Consider the following 18,938-nt stretch of genomic DNA (forward strand, 5'->3'; position numbering starts at 1 on the left):
CAGACTTGGTTCAGGCACTGATTAAAGAAAATCATGTCTTCCCCATGCAATCCATCCAGCTCACACCCCACACCTGCAACAGGTCAAGTTGCTGCTTGGGGAAGCTGGTTATTTAGTTATAAAATGAAATACCACTACCCAGGTCACTGAGATCTGACAGGACACAGCCCTGCCAGGTAGTTCCTACTGGTTTTTAAAACCAAAGGACAGAATACTCTTACTCACAGCAGAAGCAGCAGTTACCTTTATTGCCTGTGTAACAAACATCCGCGTGAAGTGACAAGCAGAACACAGTATAAATCCATGCACAACAGACACATAAATGTCTCTTTTAGAAATCTTTCAGAAGAAAACAACAGTTGGTAAGTCGATACCTCTGTAACCTCATGAGCTAGGTTTCTGCTTTACAAACTCATGGGTTTTTTTAAAGCTGGTATTTTAAAATGGTATAGAAATGCTTCTTTACTTGAATACTAAGTGAATTAACTTATTTCACAATAAAAATATAGTTTATTTCTATTAAATTTTCTTCTGAAAATAAATGTTTCTATTTTTCTGCTATGACAATAAATTATAACGTATCACAAATGTAGGCTTTAAGCAGATTTACAAATAAGCAGGAATTAAGTGTTCCACCTATAGTTTAACTGAACTCAAGGCATTTAGTCAGAGAGAAGCTGAAGGTGCAGTTATAATCCAAACTCAATTTGTCAAGGTAAATACATATAACTGAAGTAGATGTAATGGGATTTAATGCTGTGGTACTTGTATATAGGATAAGTATTCATGAATGATCTGTTCCTCTTCCTCCAGTGTTAAATCCAGATAATCCTCTTCATGTTCAGGAATATCCTCTAGGATTTCATTGACTGCGTCAGTCTCCATGTCTTCATCTGTTGGTGAACTAGAAGAACCTTCCAAGAAAAAGCAGCAGCAGTGAATTCACCTCTGAAAGAAGTTAGTACTTTCCCTTTCAACAGCATGACCGCTCTGCAAGCCTGGTACTGTAAAACCTCCTCAGTTAAAATAGCTCTGCAAAGGATAGTACAGGATGGCAATTTTTTCCTATTATTTAAAGCTGTAGGAAAGCCCTCAGTTGTACAACAGGGATCACTACAGCTCTGACAAATAAAGCGAGAAAGAGAGTATGCGCGTTTCCTTGTTGCTGAACAGTGAGTATCAGTTAGAGTTCTACCACACAAGGGACACGAGGAATGTGGTCCAATCAGCTGACTGTATAGCGCAGATTTGGAATAAACTTCCTATCAGTCAGAACCCAGATATTAGCAAGCCAAAAAATCATCATTATCAGTGGCAGGCCCAGGGAACATGCTCCAGCAACTTTGTACTGGCTCTCTGGAACAGTACAGGCAGGGAGAGGGTGGTTTGTTTTGAAGAGAACTGGTGTGAGTGAATACAATTGGATGGCAGAAGCTAGAACTGTCTGTGGGCTGGAGAGGGCCACGTGCTCCTCATTGGGGAGGTGAGGATGCAGACACCTGAGGCCTCCAGCATTGTGTGCCAAAGCCCTGGCCAGCTCAGCAGCTGTTTCCTCTTAGCCCTTCCCAGGATGCCTCAGAAGGTTACCCCTTTTTTCTGAGCTGCGTCCACCTTACACACTGCCTACAGCTAATATGTATCCCTTATGGTGCCACACATAGCTGTCACTGACTGCCGGGGCTACAGCTCATCTGTGGTAAGGGCTGCCTGGCCTGGAACTGTGTTACTAACAAGTTATCTGTAATTACTCAAGGCCCTCCACCAGTATTTAAGCAGAAATGGCTTAATCATTTTGTACAAGAGCCAGAAGAACAGCCTTCCCCCTTCCCTCTCCTCTGCCTGCTGTATGCAGCATTTCTTACCTGCAGACTCTGCAGGTGAATCTTTTGATGAAGCTGATTCTTCTGATGAACTGGACCCTTCTGGAGACAGCTGCAGGGAAGCAGGAAGGACTCCCCCATAATGAGCAAGGGTTTGGGAAGCTAAGTGGATGTTGCCTTTAAAGACCTTTAAAGCTTGCTCTGCTGAGTCACGGCTGAAACCCATGTACATCAGCTACAGAAGAGGGGGGAAAAAAAAAATAATTAAAAAATCTGGAAAAATCCAAGCTCATCCAGCACCAGGGTCTGACAGGAATCTGACTCCGCATTGACAGTCATTCCTCGTGCACAGAGGAAAGCGCTGCATGCCAGGAATTCCAGGACACTGACTCTGGTTTACTGGAACAGTTAACAACAGGGCAGTGACCTATTACAGGAATGGGGATGTCAAGCAGAATCAAGAGTCTCTTGTTTAACAGCAGACCAGTTCTTTTTCTGTTTTTCAAAAGGAAACTTCAAAGCACTCCAGTATATCAGGAGGGTGCATGTGCTATTTACTTTTTCTAGGCAATACAGTTCTCTTGCCTATCTGACACAGATTACGTAGCCACACTAACTCCTGAAGAGCTTTTCAGATGGCCTACGATGAGAAAGACACATGCCAACTCTTTAGAGTTTGAATGAATTTCTTGTTTGCTGGCTTTTTTTTGGGATAGAGCACTAGAGTGCAGAGACTTTGCTCCGCATCCGCACATGACAAGTTGGTGTCATGGGCAGGAAGCACACAGGGATTACATTTTAGCCTGAGTGTGACTTCACCGTGAAGAGCAGATGCCAGACAGTGGAAGCGTGATAGCTTGAGTGACATGGGTCAAAGAAAATTTGTGCACCTTTGCTTAAGGAAGATCTGGTGTGTTTGAAGGCATAACTCAGAAACAAGACAACCAGCTCCTAAAAAAGCAAAAAGGTCTAACTTACTTGATCAATACTTTCCTGGGAAACCTGAAACTGGTCCATGGCCACAGGATCATCGTCATCATCTTCTAACAATAACTCTGGATTGTCAAGAATAAACTACAATAGAACAGAGAGGGATCAGAATAGAGCAATAGAAATATAGCAGTCCTTGGTGTATTTAGCCCAAGAGTTGATATAAGCAAACCTGAGCCAACTTAAATGATATCTGGTTCGTTGAGTCAGGAAGTGGAAGTTTAGTCATTAGAGTTCAGAAAAGGTAGCTATAAAACTGATGACTAGAGACTACAGAAAATAAGAATCTACCACACAATAAATAAAAAAAAGCAAACAAGGTTTTTTGTACAAAAGTACTACTCCTGAAAGTCACTTACCTTAAAGGCTTGGTCCAGGTTTCCATGTGTATTATGAAGAGCTACTTGAGCAGCTCTCTCTGAATAGCCCATACTTTTCAAGGTGTTTATGTCTTCCAGTCGCTGCCGCCTTTTAGCTCTCTCCTCCCTCCTTATCTGCGCCTTTTCCTGCAAGAACACAGCAAGAACAAAGCTCACTGTGCATGAGAATGCTTCAGCCTTCCCCTGTGCATATACATCCCCAAGGGTTTCTTGGATTTACTTCTTCGAGTTTGAATCTCTTGAGGAAAAGGGATTTTTTTTTTTTTAAATACAGACTGTGCTGCCAGACACTTGTTACTAAATAAAGCTGCATTTCCATGAGCTAGCACTGCTGCCATACTTCCGCTCTGCAGATCGGATCTTAGGCTGTCACAGCTATTATAGGCCCTGTGTGGTAAGTGATAAACCCGTTTGGCAGATGGGCCTGTGACAAGACTTGCCAAGGACATACAGTCAGCACTGGGCATGTCGCCAAGGAGTTCTGTTCAGCCCTTCCCTCAGCCACTTGACTTTTCTGTCCACATTTCACCGTCTGAAATCTAGAAGTGCCACCTCAGCTTACAAGAACGTAACTTCAGGCACTTCAGATCTGGACACCAATTCACTTTAGCTTCCTTCACTTCAGCACAAAAAAAAAATCCTTCTCCCCTCCTGGATCTTCCAAGTCCAAAGCCACAATACGGTGTAGCTTGATGGTTACCCTCGTGACCCTCTTGTCTTTCAGACCAGCCAAGCGCAGGAGTGACAGCTTGATCATGGCGGTTTTATTCCCACACAGAGCATTGCTGACTGGTAACCACCGGTGCAAAATCTTCGAATGCACTTCTGTGGTATAACCACAGGTCTCTGGTGCTCTCATCCCATCTGTTTTGGGACAGAGCTTCCCTTGTTGTATTAAGTCTTGTTTTCAAACTTGTGGCAAAAGATGTCAAACTGTCAGTTACACTAACAGTGCCAAAGCATGATAATCAAAGTCCTTAATTTAGCACCACGTTGCACTAGTCACACAAAACATCTTATGGACACCCCAACTAATATGATCCTTGATTTAATACTTTCACTGCACCATACCTCTCTCCTGTTGGTGATAAGATTGGCAGCATGCTCCACATTCCCATGGCATGCTCGCAGGGCAAGGCGAGCTTCCTGTTCGGAGAATCCCAGGAGTGACAGGCGATCAACTTTGTGAGGATCTATGGACAGCTCTTCATATAAACGAGATGCCTGTATATAGAAAGAACAAAATGATACTACTTACACCGTTGCTAACATACAAACAAGAAAAATGTCTCCCCATTTTTGAGTAAGCAAAGAACAGGGAGAAGTTGCAAGACAGAGCCCAAACACAGGAGTTAGTGTGAACAGCTTGGAAGTTTTACCTCATGGTGCCTTACCTTCTGAATATACTCGGCAGCCTCCTTTTCTCTGCCACTGTGATAGTGTCCTATCCCTTGAAGAAGGTAAAGCCGCAGAAATAAAACCTTCTCACGACCATAGCTTCCCTAGAGAATTGTTCAAACAAGGAGGAGTCATGTGGGTAGAAGCATATGGTAGAACATCAATTCATTATCAACAGGACATTTTACACATTCAAAGAAGACATAGTCACTAATATGTGACACAGTATGCAGATAAAGTGTCACATCTAAAACACTGATGATGTCTGTGCATATAAAGGCACGTTTGCCACGACCTCTGTGTCCGGTCCAATGCTCTCACTATGCTGACAATTACACAACGAGATTACAGGCTGAGGAGGCACAAGAAAACTTTAAACTTCGACAAGTCAGTCTCGTAATACTTGAACAATAACTGAATGCACGTAGGAAAAAAAAGCCACCCGAATTAAATCAAAACCAGCATACTTTGATATCAATAAGTCTTTCATAGTTCTCCCCATAGCACCTCTGGAAGCATCTGTGTGCTGTGGACAGCTTTTTCTCTGCATCATCCAGGCAGTCCAGCTGCTCCAGACGGAAGTAGCACCACACTATATCCAGCTGCAGCACTGCATAATTATCAACGGTGTTCAGCAGTTCTGTGCTACACTCACTGGAAAATAAAAAAACACTTTGTTTTTTTTGGGGAGAGGTTATTTTTTCAACACACTTTTTAACACTAATGAAACAACGTGCATACTCATGTTTGAGAAAGCACACAGTTTGTATTTGAAGTAGCAAACTGAGGTCGGTGGAACTGTAATACAGCACTGATCTCCCATCACATTCACTAATGCACGGGGCACTAACGATAGCACTACTTCTCAAAGAATTACACTAGTCACAACTCATTTTCTTACTATTTAAGACAGCATCTCTTTAAAAGCAGAACGGAATTAAACCCTGCGTAATCTTTTAGAGGATAGAGAAACTGTCTTTCTTAGTGCACACGAACATGCCAAGTCCTGTGCCAGTCTCCTTGCACATACATACAGATGAGAAACAGATGGGGACAATATTACTTTTGGGGGTCTTCAAAAGAGCAATTTAGGGCTCTGACTGCTGACAGGAAAGTAGTTTACCTGCAGAAACCCTGGCATCGTTACTGACCTCAGCTATCTGCTCCACCTTTTACAGGAAATTATTACTTCACAGGAGCAACTGCAAAAGTATCTGTAACTGTCTCAAGCTAATGCGATTTATAGCCTAGTACATGAATATTGACAGTTTCTGTTTATGTGGATATGAAAGATTAAGTTGCCCAGTGCCAGTATCTGTTTCAGCTGTTCTGCATGAAGCCACCTGTCACTGCAGGTCAGAGCCTTTGCTGTTTCCCATCTGCAGAGGGGTTGTGAAGTTATCCTGGGTAAAACAGGCCCTGATTTCCATGCACAGGTAGAGCTAATGCTGTTCCTGTATTGGGTTGACAGGAAAGGAAAGAGACACAAAGACTCAAAAAGGTTCTTACCAGAAGTGTTTATCAGCATCCAACAAATACGGCAGTGCTATTTCATATTCTTTCTTCTTCATTAATGCCCTGCCCTTCTCATGATAACCCATTGCCAGCACAAGTGCCTAGAAAAACAGATTGAGACTTTTTTTGCGCGTCCCCAACTCACATAACTAAAAAGGAATATCTAGGTAATCCATTAGAGCACCTGTTCTTCCCAGAAAAATATCATTGTATCAGTGCTGTAAGAGCACTACTATTTCACACCGCTTCATACTTTCCTCCCATCTGCTAATGTTAGATATTGTCTAATTAAAAGCAATGAATGTTACTGACACGTGAAATGTTGCACCAAGTTTATTTTAAGAATGCAACCCTAGACAGATTTTCAATGATGTGTGATAATAAGCTAAGCATTTTTCTGGGTGTTACGCTTCCTAACAGCATCAAATTTGTTTTTGCTGTGCTATAACAACTACCTTGTAAAACCTAACGATTCACCTCCTGCAAAACCTCAGAACTGAAAATTAAATTTTGAACATCACAGGAACACACTCTAGTTCCTGCAGTATGACAAATGGAAATGTAAATAATATTTCTGGATAGAAACAACCTGCAATATTTCTTCTCACCCACGTTCAATACTGATGAAATCTTGTGCGCTTGAACATTTGATGCTTTAACTCTTCAGGTGAATTACTACTTTCAGCACTTCATCAGAACAGCACACAATGTGAGAAGGGACAGTTGTTATTCCAATCATCCAGAAACTCCAGATGATGTAGAAAACGCAGTATGCTTCAGAAGAGGTTAGAGCAGCCGTTAGCACACATTGGGGCCTGCTCATTTCTTCCCAAGGTATTTTTCTTGTTACTGGGTGTAATTCCAAGTATTTTTATTTATCTTCAGAAAATCGAGCAATCTTAAAAGACAGCACCTATCGCAATTCTTCTGCTTCAACAGCCAGTATCACATCTATCACTTCTACTGTCATCCAAACCATGCACCCAACCAAAGGTATTTTCAGTTAAGAATGTGGGACTTTCTTGAATGGTGAACAAATTTAAATCTGAGAGGGGTCAGAGTGCAAAAGATCTCAAAACGATTTTAAAATAAGAGTCTGATTTTGAGAGACTCATCGAGTTCCCAACTGAAACCATCCCCTGAACAAGTTATTTTCATGTTGTACTAGGGCACCCAAAATTTAAAATAGATGCTAGGATATAACAAAGTTAAAGCTCTTCTTAAAACACAAAAATAAGATATGGACCACAGGGGTGGGTGCAAGATTAGACCTGCAATTAGATCAGCAATCAGAGGTCTCTCTCCAGATGACTGAAGTATTCCCAATTGTAGAGTTCTACTTTAATTTTATTTCAAAATTATTTCTATTAAGCAAACATCTGCTGGACCCAGGGTTACATCCCCAAAAAGTCTGACTGTATTTCAATCCCATATTTGAAATGCTTCACAAATCAAGCTATAAAAAGCCATCTTTGTAGCTTTGTAAGATACTTTTACCTACTTTTTTGGCTTGAGGAGGAATCTTGATTGACCTTCCAGTCTGATTAGCTATATCTAGGTATGGAGCAGAATCCGTATCTAAGTACTCCTCTGAAAGACAAGAAAAAGCAGTTTAAATTGTAAGTACCACCTTCAACAGAGTAACTCTGCTGTTGTAAGATTATGTCAGTAAGTACATCGTTAAACAAAAAAGCAAACAAAAAAATCAGAATTACATATAAAGGCTGCATCTGTGTTTTGGACAGACCTACCAAAAATGGCCCTGATCAGACAAACATGAGTAACTTAGAAAGGTCACGAAGGAAAAGGCCCTGTTCATCCAGAAATTTAGACACAACATTAAAAGTTACATGAATTGTAAAGAATTTTTCACAGAGGACAAAACACCTACATTTTACACGATGTAACATTTGAAATGCTTTATCAAATAAAGCATAGAATATTAAAAAAACCACAACTGAGCACAGTTGATAAAACTGAAAAAAAATACAGCTCACTATCTTCTGGTAAACAAAAGACAGTTAAGCAGGAGTTTGCCAAGATTAAAAGCTTCTGCCCTGCAATTTTTCTCAGATGAAACAAAAGGGTTGTCAAATCCTTTCTACAATTCACACAGAGACTTCAGCCTGTGAGCCCATTATGGACTCCACGCTGGCACTGTGCTATAACTGACAGTTAGTGTTAAATACCTTAAAGAGGCCCTATACAGGATTCAAGGGCTGGGGTCTAAATTACCCCTTAAAGCCATAAAAGGAATCACTTACTTAATTTGTTCAAAATCTGACATTATAGTAAGAAACAGGCTGTCACTGACCATTGAAAGAAGCTTTGTTCAGGTATTTTTGCATTTGGCAGGAGTTCAGCACATACTCAGTTTCACAGTTTCTTGTTTGTGGATTTTTGAAACAATAGAGAATTGATTTAAACTCACCATCTAGCAATGCGATTCACACACACAACCTCATTTTGAAAAATTATTGCTGTTAAATTGACTATATCCCTTTAACTTAATCCACAGTTGCCAGCAATCAACATCAAACGCAATGAGAACGGAACAGCCACGTTACAGATGAGAATGACAAGTGAGCTGCTCTGCACAATGAAACCATGGTTACGCACAGCCATATCTGAGGTAAACTACAAAAAAGTGTTGAATGACTTATAATACATTATTCCACTGTGTCTACAATAAATTTAAAGCCTGTTCTCAACAGACGTCAGTCCCTTAACTGTCAAGTGCCAATTAAATAATAATTGATTTATATTATAACCTTCTCAAAGGACCAAATGTTTTCTAGCATTCTAGTTGTGTATGAAGAGTTGAAGAGGAAGTTTTAGTCAACTTACAGGTAGAAACCTAGGAAAGTATTAACTGAAACCCAGCCATGGTACAGGCACTCTTCTATGTTGAAAGTCCACTGAGAAGATAACATGATGCACAAGAATTAATGACCACCCATCTCCCCCCGACAAAAGAAACCCCAACAACCCCCCTTACCTCTCTCTGCTAGAATTTCCAAACCCTTCTTAGTTCTTTGCATCTTGTCATTTCTTTCTTTTTCTTTCTTGCATTGAAGTTCTTCTTCCTGAACTTTTCTTCTAGTTTCCTCATCACTCTGTTCCAGTTGAAGTACCATCACTTTTGCATTGTGTGTTACACCCTGGTCCTCAAGGGTTTTGCCTGCAAAACAGAGCATGATGAATACAATCCAAATACTCTGTATTTGTGATGAGAGACCATTTAACATTGTACTGCCGTTGTGGGGGGAAAAAAGCCAACACCCACAAACAAAAAAACCTGAACAGCCACTTGCCTTGCTCGTATTGTACTGAAGAACCACAGTAATTACCAGACACAGGAACCCAATCAAAACCCCTGCCAATTATTGACATATTCAGCAGAAACTCAGAAATTAGAATCAGACTTGCATCTTAAAAGTGCTTTTTAAATGATTGGTATGTTTCTTTGCTTGCTTTTTTCAAAACATTAAAAAAATACCATTGTTTCTATTTCAGTTCATCAATCTTCAGGAAAAAACTGGAATAACAACATGTCCAGGGTCATACACCAGAATAGTAATAGGACAGAATTGAATCTGAGTTCTTATTGTCAAGTCCATGGATCTAATTCTGACATATTCTAAAGGAAATAAATATGTCCAATGCTTAGGCCATCAATAAAGAGAAAGCTGTTGTCATCACTTCCCACAACATGTCTGATAAGTTGAACATGTGTAAAGCATTACCAAAAGTTTTTGAATGTGCTGTTATACAACATGGTTTTTGAGGAAATTCAGGGTTTCTCTTAAATGTGCATTTTCAGTGTTTCAACACTTGAAAAATGGATTTTTAACATTTATTACAGGATTCCTATAATTGCTCTAATTCTATCTAAGAGTTTTGATCATTATAATTCATTAAATTTCCTGTAGAGCGGAACCTGACAAATATAACTGCTATTCCTTGGGAATTTCTGAAAATTAACAGAGTTGCAAGAAATTCTTCTTCTGAGAATCAGTAAGCTGGAAAATTATCACAAAAATATACTCAGTTAGAGATACGTACCCAGGTCAAGCTGCTTCTTATTTATGATTATTTTGATGGCATTTTCTTCTAATGCGTGTTCCTGTGCTATCCTGTGAAATAAAAAAATTCATCCATGAATATAAATTTGTAAGGCTATACAATATTTCTATTAGAATAGCAATAAAACTTAAAAATGAGTATGCTCATAACTGGCTTAAAACTTCTGCTACAAAAGGCTGTGAAAAGTAAAATAACATAATCAGAAAGCTTGGTATACCATATAGGGAAAGTCTGGGATACAGAAAGGGAAAAGCAAAGCAGACAGAAAAGAATCTGATTTTATTAGGCTTAAAAACAGAAAAGGAAGAAAAGCTAATGTTCCCTGTTCAGAAGTCCTGCCTAGTTAGAGATTTGGAATACTGATCACTAGTGCCTTCTCAGGTACTTGCTGGGGATTTACAGAGAGCTATCTTCTTCCACAGATGCAACTTTCCATTTTCTATCTGTTAAACCACAGCTTCTTACACGAAGAACTGCCCTACAAGGACGCTGGACATCCCATTCAGAGGTACTGAACAAGCATACATGCTAAGAAAAAGCTTAAATCAAACAAATAGTGCTCTGTTCGTCTGTGACAGTATGCTGTCTCATTAGAGAAAAACCAAGGGTGATGACACTTACTGTGATCTGAGCTCCTTGCCTGTGATGAACAGGTTAGTTTCCAGTGGGATTTTTCTGCTCTGTAGTAATTATATTGGGTGGGTGAAAGGAGAAGGGAAAGAAAAAAGCATGATATCAAGATACTTCGGACATTTTCATAATTAATTGTTTTACAACAGCTATCATTTCTTTTTCAAATAATAATCATGTTAACAGGGTTATGGCTGGGCATATATATTAGTGATTTCCGGGCAGGGAGTCTTCTACTTGCTATATAGTGCTAAAAATAAGCATTATAACAACAGAAGTTTCAGACTTAGATAAATTAAATTCAGAACCAAACAATTTAAACAGACTAATTTAATTATGCACTTCCAATCTTAACTCTGCTTTGTAATTACGCCACTCACCTGTGACTGGCTAAGTTGTGATTAATTCCTATTAGCGTCTCTGGTCCCAGATTAGATAAACTGGAATTTTAAATTAATTAATTCCCCTATGCCCAGTGGCATTGTAAAGAGGAATTATGAAACTATTTGTTTATTTTAACTGCATGGCAATCACTTAACACTCTCTACCCTTTAGCCCATCACATGCCCTAGTAATAATTTTTCACTACAGGAGAGAGAACAATTATGATTGTGTGTTGTGGTTTTGCAAGTACTCAGTAAAAAAAAAAAAATCCTTCTGAAGCATAGGTTACCATCTAAGATCTTCTGCAGGAAAAAAAAACAAAACCAAACCATTACCCTTTTCCAGAGTGAACATTCACTTCTGTTGCTGATAAGAAAACTACAACCTTTAAGTGCCCCTGATACCAGACGGTTCAGTTCAGCAATGGTTTAGCAAGAGTAGGCCTCAGAGTAGGCTCTAAAAGGCCTGCTCTGTGTTACCTTTACACAGAACAAACTTTCCTGTCAGTAATTTTCCTTTTAGCTAGAATAATAGAGAATAACAATAGGTTCTGAAGCAAACTACATGTTTTGTAGATAGAGTTTGTTTATGGGATTGATAACAAGGTTCTAGTAGACAATGACTCATGCTGTTACGCTTAGTCTTAGCAAAACAAAGGTCTCTGCTAATTATAAAAGGGCCAAAAGACAAAACAAAACTGTACAGAACAACTTTGTGATGTCTAAATTAACTTGATCCATAAACTCTCGTGTCAGAGAAGTCCAAAACGATATCTTCTTCTTGAGAACACATGTACTTGTATACAAGAAGGCCTCGACCAAGCTTGCGCAGAAGCACGATTAAAGGGGGATTGCGACCACCAGAGACCACCCAAGAGCCCTTCCCCAATTTAGTACACATGCGTAAAGACATTACGTAACGCATTACATAACATATTAGCATATGCGTGTTTCTAATGGGGTGGGTTTTTCTTGGAATTATGTATATAAGGAGCAAGCTTTTGTTCTTAGGTGTGCATGATAGGAGGAGATATCCCCCATGCACCCAGCTGTAATAAACCAATGTTGGCTTTCTAAACTATAATTTGGTTTGGAGAGTTTTTCTTGGTTACTATTTTTCAGTGACACCCCTAAATAAAGAACTTACCTTTCACTGATACCAGTGGATGAAGACATACACCACTGGGGAAGATGCTGCTCCTGCACATGATCAAAACTAGGAAGTGACTGGAGACAGCTGTTGTGCTTGCTAGAGACTGTTTTTAAGGGGAAAATATTCCCAGTTAAGAGGCTTTGTATTAGTAAGAACCTAACTGAGGGCCTCCTCTCTGTCCTGTGACCAACCTGCACGGCACACTTCGCATCCATAACGCTGAATCCTCTCAACCTTCAGAGCAGAGCAGCTGTACCCAAAGTGCCATCTGAGATCGGTCCCTGGCCCACGTCAGCCCTCACACTGTGCCTGGGCATTGCTTGGCAGGATATCGGGGGGGCTGGGCTAAACTGCATCAGAGCCAACAGGAACAGCTTTACAGTATGGATGGATGTCCACCAAACAGTGGCCAGCCTGGACCCAACCTGTGTTTAGTTGACTAGGGTAGATGTAGCCACAGAATCTGGTATGGTGACCAGTCTGACACTGATTTAATTAGATTCACATCATTATTCTGGCATATTTTATGCATGAAACTAGAGGCTGAAGCCTGACTTTATAAGGGCAAGACTTAATTCCATTCTATCTTTGTGAAGCTTTTAGGAGCCTGACTTAGAACAGATGAGTACCATCGCAACAGAAAATCCTGCTTCTTGTTTCCAAGTTCAAACACTGGACATACCTATTTTAAGGTAAGTTTAGTTAGCTGCCTGGGCTGGCAGAGTTACAGGAGGATAATGTCATCCCTGTAAGAACATTGCCACATGCCACCGGTAAAAGCTAAAGGAGTTGTTTTCAATGTCATCAGCCATACGTGGCCTAAGATGACACCAAGTTCAAGTTGCTTATTGCACTTAAAGGGATTTTGTTTTTTTTAAATAAATCTGTCTTTTAAACAAAAGCTGTGGTAATACAGTGATATTCATATGCTAATTCAACTTCAGGTGTTCTACAGCTGAAAAAATATATCTGTTCTTTACTGCTAATACAAACAGTTACATCAGAAGGAATCAAACTGAACTAGTCAGACACTTAAATCTAATTTACTTTTCTTAACTGAAAGACAATTTCTCATTAGATCTTAAAGGGAAGACAATTACTGATCTCCCAATATTATATTCCTTTGCCATGATATTCCCACATACCTGGGAAAGTGAAATATACCTACATAATTCCCCCTCTCCCCATATTTTATATGCCTAACACACATCTCTCATACAAAACACCTGAAAAAGTTGAAGAAGTGAAGATATTTGCATTAGATACGTATCTAGAACTCAAAAGGCCACAGTAAAGCTACTTATCCTGACTTTTATACAACATCACTTACTTTTCTACGAGGCAGATATATATCAAGTCTCGCAATTCCAGTCACTTTAAAATTTTCATTTCCTGTTCCACGCTCAATTGCTTTACACCGTATTTCTTCAAGCATATTCTCTGTATCGTTCTCATTGATATTCAGCTTAGATGAATATTTTTGTACAAGCTCCTAAGAAAACAGCAAGAAAAAATGGGAAAATGCACCAGCAATATGACATGGAAGATGCATGACATCAACTTGGAGAGAATATTTACCTTCATCTCTTCACCAGCTTCTTTTTTTTCATTTGTATACGGTGGTTTCCATAGCTGAATTTTGTCCTCTCTTAAGCAACTGGTCAGTTTTGCTATTAAATACTTCTTTTGTGCCATTCTTTTGAAACAAAAGCACAATTGGAAAGGAAAAGAAAGAAAAATAATCAATCTTTTAATATAGCTTTCCTGTACTAAGAGATTGTACTTTTTCAAGAAGTCTAAGTGGCATTTCGGAATTCTGAAAAAAAAGTTGAGTATAAAACGCATTCCATGCATTTTGGTGGGGAGGGGAACCTGAGTCCAAACTACTATAAAAAATTGGAAAGGAGGTGAAACCTGGATTGGAGTAGGGATAATTCAGAAGCCCCCTGCATTGGATCTTGCAGATTCAAGACAAATTAAACCTCTCCCCTGACCCCTCATGTGAGCTGGAATTGCAGAAGGTGCCAATTCATCAAAATCCATGATTCAATTCTCTGCCCTGCCCTGGACATGGCTGCTCAATCCGCTCCCCCTCCAAAAAGCGTCCTTGCTGTACCTCCGTCTTCCTGCTTCTCCCACTTCCCTACTTTAACAGTCTTTCTGCACCAGTGGATGGTTGAACATGAATTATCGCTCTCTTTGGGAGGACAGAAAATAAGGGTCAGAAGGGAACATCCCAGAACCACAAGCTCCACTATAAGACCACCATAAGGTAAAGCTCGCAGCCCTCCAGCAAAGCGAGATCAGCTACAGCATGGAGAGCTAAGAGCAGACAATGATCTACGCCTCCCCTTCCTGATGTCAATGGTCAAGCAAACAATTTAATAGTATCACAAAATGGTATTGTAAAATTCTGGTTTCACAAAGAAGGAATAGGAGGGGTGCCACTTTTCATAGTCCAAGAGACGCTCTTCCCACTGCACAGCTAGAACAGGCACACGGGGCACAGGCAACAGGAAGTGCAGAGGCTGAGATCAGAGATGACACGCACTGTAAATCTGCACCAGGCATTAAGGTACCCATCACTGGGGAGAAGATCACTGCGAGCTGAACAGAGCAGCTCCCTGGCTCGCAGGTGAGAGTTTAGGCAGAATTCATCACCACAAGTTACTCTTACTCAGCTTGGAGAAACCAGTAACTTCTGTGAGTGAATCAGCATGTCCCTGAAAGAACCCCCCCCAAGAAATAGGGAAGGCAGAAAGGGCAAGGAAAGGTGGGTGCAGTGACCTCAACAGAAAAAAAAAAAAATAAACAAGAAAATCTATGTACATGTTAAAGCATGGGAGACTTTTGGCTCTTGGACACTGGGAATCATATGGAAGATGTCCCTTAATTTACACAGAAAAGCATTTAAAATGTTGGCACATATGCACTAAGGTTGGCATTGAAATTTGATTGATCAGTTTCACTTTTCTTTCAGAGTGGTTTCCTTTTCTCATTCTTGTTTGTCAGCACATAGCTCTCAGGAGAAAAGGGGACAGAAGACTCAAACATTTCTATCCATTTTTCCAGTTTCAAAGACTGTTCCTTGCTCAGAAGAACACTATTTAAGAGCAAAAACGCACAGGCAAACATCCGATGTGTGGTAAGTTTACTGGTTAACCTTACCTCAACCCCAGCTTTAACGAGCTACAAAGAATCTTTGAACGCTGCAAAAACAAGTCTCTTCTAAAGAGGAGTCAGAAGGATTAACCGAGCAAGTGGATGGTTTAACAATCCTTCCTGTTTGATTGCTATAATTTGCATAGTGTCTGTCCAAACTAGGAGAGAAACCCGTGCATTCTTCTTCTTGTTGGGATGGTGACAATATTATTATTATTTTAGGGCCAAGGCAGAACATGGCATTTACAAAGCAGAAAGCAACAAACATGCTCCATTCTCAAAAGATCAATTGAAGTTATTCATGCAGCTTTCCCTCTTTTCCAAAACATGCCTGGCAATCCTCATGAACAACTTGTAATCATCATTTTCCCACTTTTAGGTTATGCTGAAGAACCATTTTATAGCTATAATTCTACTTATCATTAACTTGAGAAACAAAAAAGGCACCCATGGCTTTGGGGCAGCCAGATAAACTCTAAAATTGCAACCTATGCCTAAGACCACGAATTGTAAATACGAGTAGCATTTATAAACTGGTCATTCATCTGATTATCAGTACTATTTTATAGTTTTATAAGTTTGTAATTTCTTACTAAGCTATTTAAAACAGCAAACTCCACTGGAGTTTCCAGTCAAAACTTACTCTTTCCAACCCCCTATTAAAAAAAAAATTTGCTTTCACAAACACAAAAGCTGTCATTTCATATGTAACACTAACATTTATCATAAATTCCTATTTCACTGTAACTAAATTGCGAGAGAATCCTTAGCAAAAATATTTGTGACTTACTTTTCCATCAGCCAACACAAGTGCTCCTGACACAGTTTCACTTTCGGTAAGAGTTTAAAGGGACTTTCTCAAAACTAATTTGAGTAAACAACCAGGGGTATTTCCCAAAGGCCATTTTGAATGCAAGACTGAGTTTTTCTAACTAAAATGTCATCCAGTTAGCCTTTAATATGACAGAAAATAAAATACTTACAGAAATAAGGTTGAAAAGCCAAATTTTTGAGGGAAGGAACAGAGGATTCTGAGAGTGGTTTACTAGTACAGCAGTACACATTATTTTTTCCGGAACACAAGGAGGAAAGCTACCTGGCGCAGCTATGATACAGCCCCCCCGTGGCTAAAAGGGGGGTGAGAGACTGAAGCAGCGTCATGTGCGAATAAACCACGAGCCAGGACCTCAGCGAAAGGATGGAAACCCCAACACTGCCAGTCCCAGCCTGGGGCGAGCTTAGGCCTCCCGAAGGGCACATCCAGCCTCTCCCCTACCACAACAGCACCGAGACCACAAGTCACGGGTGTCACCAGGGCACTTTAAGCCGCGCCCTTTCCAGGCGCTTCCAAACCACGGCGGCCGGGGAGCACTGAGGCACCCACCGCCGGGGCCTCCCGTGGCGGCAGCAGAACTGATCCAACCAGCCTCCGCTCCTCAGCGGGCAACCGCAAGGCGGGAGGCGGCGAGGCCGCGCAGGCCCCGCGGAGAGCGGGCGGGCGGAGGGCCGCTCCCCGGCACACCGCGGAACGGGGCTCCCACCGCCTCGGCCCTCGGGCACCCACCTGCGCCCCGCGGCGGAGGCCGGGCCTCAGGGCCCAGGCGGTCTCTGAGGGGAGCTCGGGCCCTCACGCAGCTGCTCCCCCGAACCCCGTCACGGACGCGGCGCCGAAGGGGTGCCCGCCCTCCTTGAGGCAACGGCGCCGGGAGCGGCCGGGGCGGTGCCTCGGTCCCGAGCAGCGTCCGGTGGCGGAGGGGGGCGGGGCGAAGCGCAAGCCCCGCCCCCGCGGCGCTATCGCGCGCTTACCTGAGCACCCGCCGGCCGCCGCTCGCCTTCCGGGGGCGGGGCCTGAGTGACGTCACACCATACGTTTATATGTCGGGGGAGAGGCAGGTTCCTACGGAAGCCCGGAAGGCCCAGGGGAGGGGAGCGAGAGCGAGGCGGGGGCTCGTCACGTGGTTGAAGCCGCGCTTCGCCCGCCATCTTGGCGTCCTGCCCTCACCTGGAGGGGAGGCGTTGGCTGGTCTCCTGTGGCTCAGGGGCAGGTGCTGCTGTCCCCGCACTGCCGTATCGCCCAGCCTGGTTTGTTTCTCCCCTGGGACGTGGTGGTGGGGGTGCCCAAGGCGCTTGGCTACATACCCCAAGAGGGGCTGGAGCCTGGAGGAGGCTGAGTGCACTGCCACCACCCCTCAGCTGCAGCGTCTCCGTTTGTGAGGCAACAGGAGCTGAAATTCCTGTCAGTGCTAAGAGGGAGCGTTTCCCAAAAGGCTGAGGTGCTGTGAAAGGTGCCAGGGAGCATCAGTTATGAAGACAGGCTGAGAGAGTTGGGGCTGTTCAGCCTGGAGAAGGGAAGGCTTTGGGGACACTTTCTAGAAGCCTTCCAGTACCTGAAGGGGCTCCAGGAAAGCAGGAGAGGGGCTTTTTACAAGGGCAAGTAGTGAGAGGACAAGGGGGAATGTCTTTTAACTGAAAGAGGGGAGATTTAGATTAGATATTATGAAGAAATTCTTGACTGTCAGAGTGGTGAGACACGGGCACAGGTTGCCCAGAGAAGCTGTGGCTGCCCCCTCCCTGGCAGTGTTCAAGGCCAGGCTGGATGGGGCTTTGAGCAACCTGGTCTAGTGGAAAGTGTCCCTGCCCAAGGCAGGGGGTTGGAACTAGATGGCCTTTAAGGTCCCTTCCAACCCAAACTATTCTATGATTCTATGATAATGTGTGATTTTTTTTCTGTGTTCTTTGAGGGCAACATTCAGGGTGAGCTTTCGTGTGTGGGCTTGTATTTCCCCTTCAGGCAGGCGGGCAGGTTCTTGCCTGGTTTTGGGGCTGTAAAAACATCACCTGCATTCAGAGACCAGGCTGGAAGAATACATGGTGTATGTGGGGAAAATCTGGTACTAAACACCACCTCAAGCTGAGGTGGTGCTGGAGCGTCACTTCTAGTTCCCATAATGTCCTAGAGTGGGAGCTGGGTAAGTGACTACACAGACATTTAGCTGTACAACGTAGGCTGCTCAATGTTGTATTTGTATGTGAGGCCCTCAAAGGGTTGGGGCTTGTCCCTGGAATCTTTTTGGTGCCTGTAAAAGACGTGTTCTTTTAATGGGTTACACCAGAAATAATTAACTTATGTGGGTTAATTCTTTCATGTGACCAGCTGTCCAAGCAGCAGAGGGATTTTATCCTAACTGCTCTGATGTGTGACTGAACTCATTGCACTGGAGTATTATTTACTCCAGAATGGATGTGCCTGCAGGACTGTCCTTACGTAAAACATTTTCCTTAGACGGTCATGCAGACTAAGTGGGGGTGCTGCATACTGCAGCTTTGGAAATGGGAACTTCACAGGTACCACGAACTTGTGAACAAGAGACTGAACTAGGATTTCAGGATTCTAGGCTCCCCGATGTGCATAAATCAGTCA

General features: G+C 42.1%; 2 protein-coding genes across 2 annotated transcripts in view; one reads left to right on the forward strand and one right to left on the reverse strand.

Annotated features, from left to right (window-relative positions):
• Window positions 1-215: 215 nt before the first annotated feature.
• Window positions 216-17,267, reverse strand: NUB1 (negative regulator of ubiquitin like proteins 1). Its single transcript, XM_068404987.1, has 15 exons — window positions 17,082-17,267; window positions 13,934-14,051; window positions 13,686-13,847; window positions 10,811-10,869; window positions 10,169-10,239; window positions 9,102-9,284; window positions 7,605-7,693; window positions 6,098-6,204; window positions 5,056-5,242; window positions 4,585-4,692; window positions 4,262-4,414; window positions 3,170-3,316; window positions 2,799-2,894; window positions 1,863-2,055; window positions 216-914 (listed from the first exon to the last, which is right to left on the reverse strand). The coding sequence occupies exons 2-15, from the start codon at window positions 14,048-14,050 to the stop codon at window positions 751-753; spliced, it is 1,836 nt and encodes a 611-aa protein (XP_068261088.1). The 5' UTR covers window position 14,051; window positions 17,082-17,267; the 3' UTR covers window positions 216-750.
• A 286-nt stretch (window positions 17,268-17,553) lies between these two features.
• Window positions 17,554-18,938, forward strand: part of XYLB (xylulokinase) — a 106,622-nt gene continuing 105,237 nt past the window's right edge. The window contains exon 1 of the mRNA XM_068404783.1: window positions 17,554-17,599. The gene's annotated coding sequence lies outside the window, so the exon portion shown is untranslated. The remainder of the gene's footprint in view (window positions 17,600-18,938) is intronic.

Source organism: Nyctibius grandis, chromosome 7, assembly GCF_013368605.1.
Source record: "Nyctibius grandis isolate bNycGra1 chromosome 7, bNycGra1.pri, whole genome shotgun sequence".
Taxonomy (NCBI): domain Eukaryota; kingdom Metazoa; phylum Chordata; class Aves; order Nyctibiiformes; family Nyctibiidae; genus Nyctibius; species Nyctibius grandis.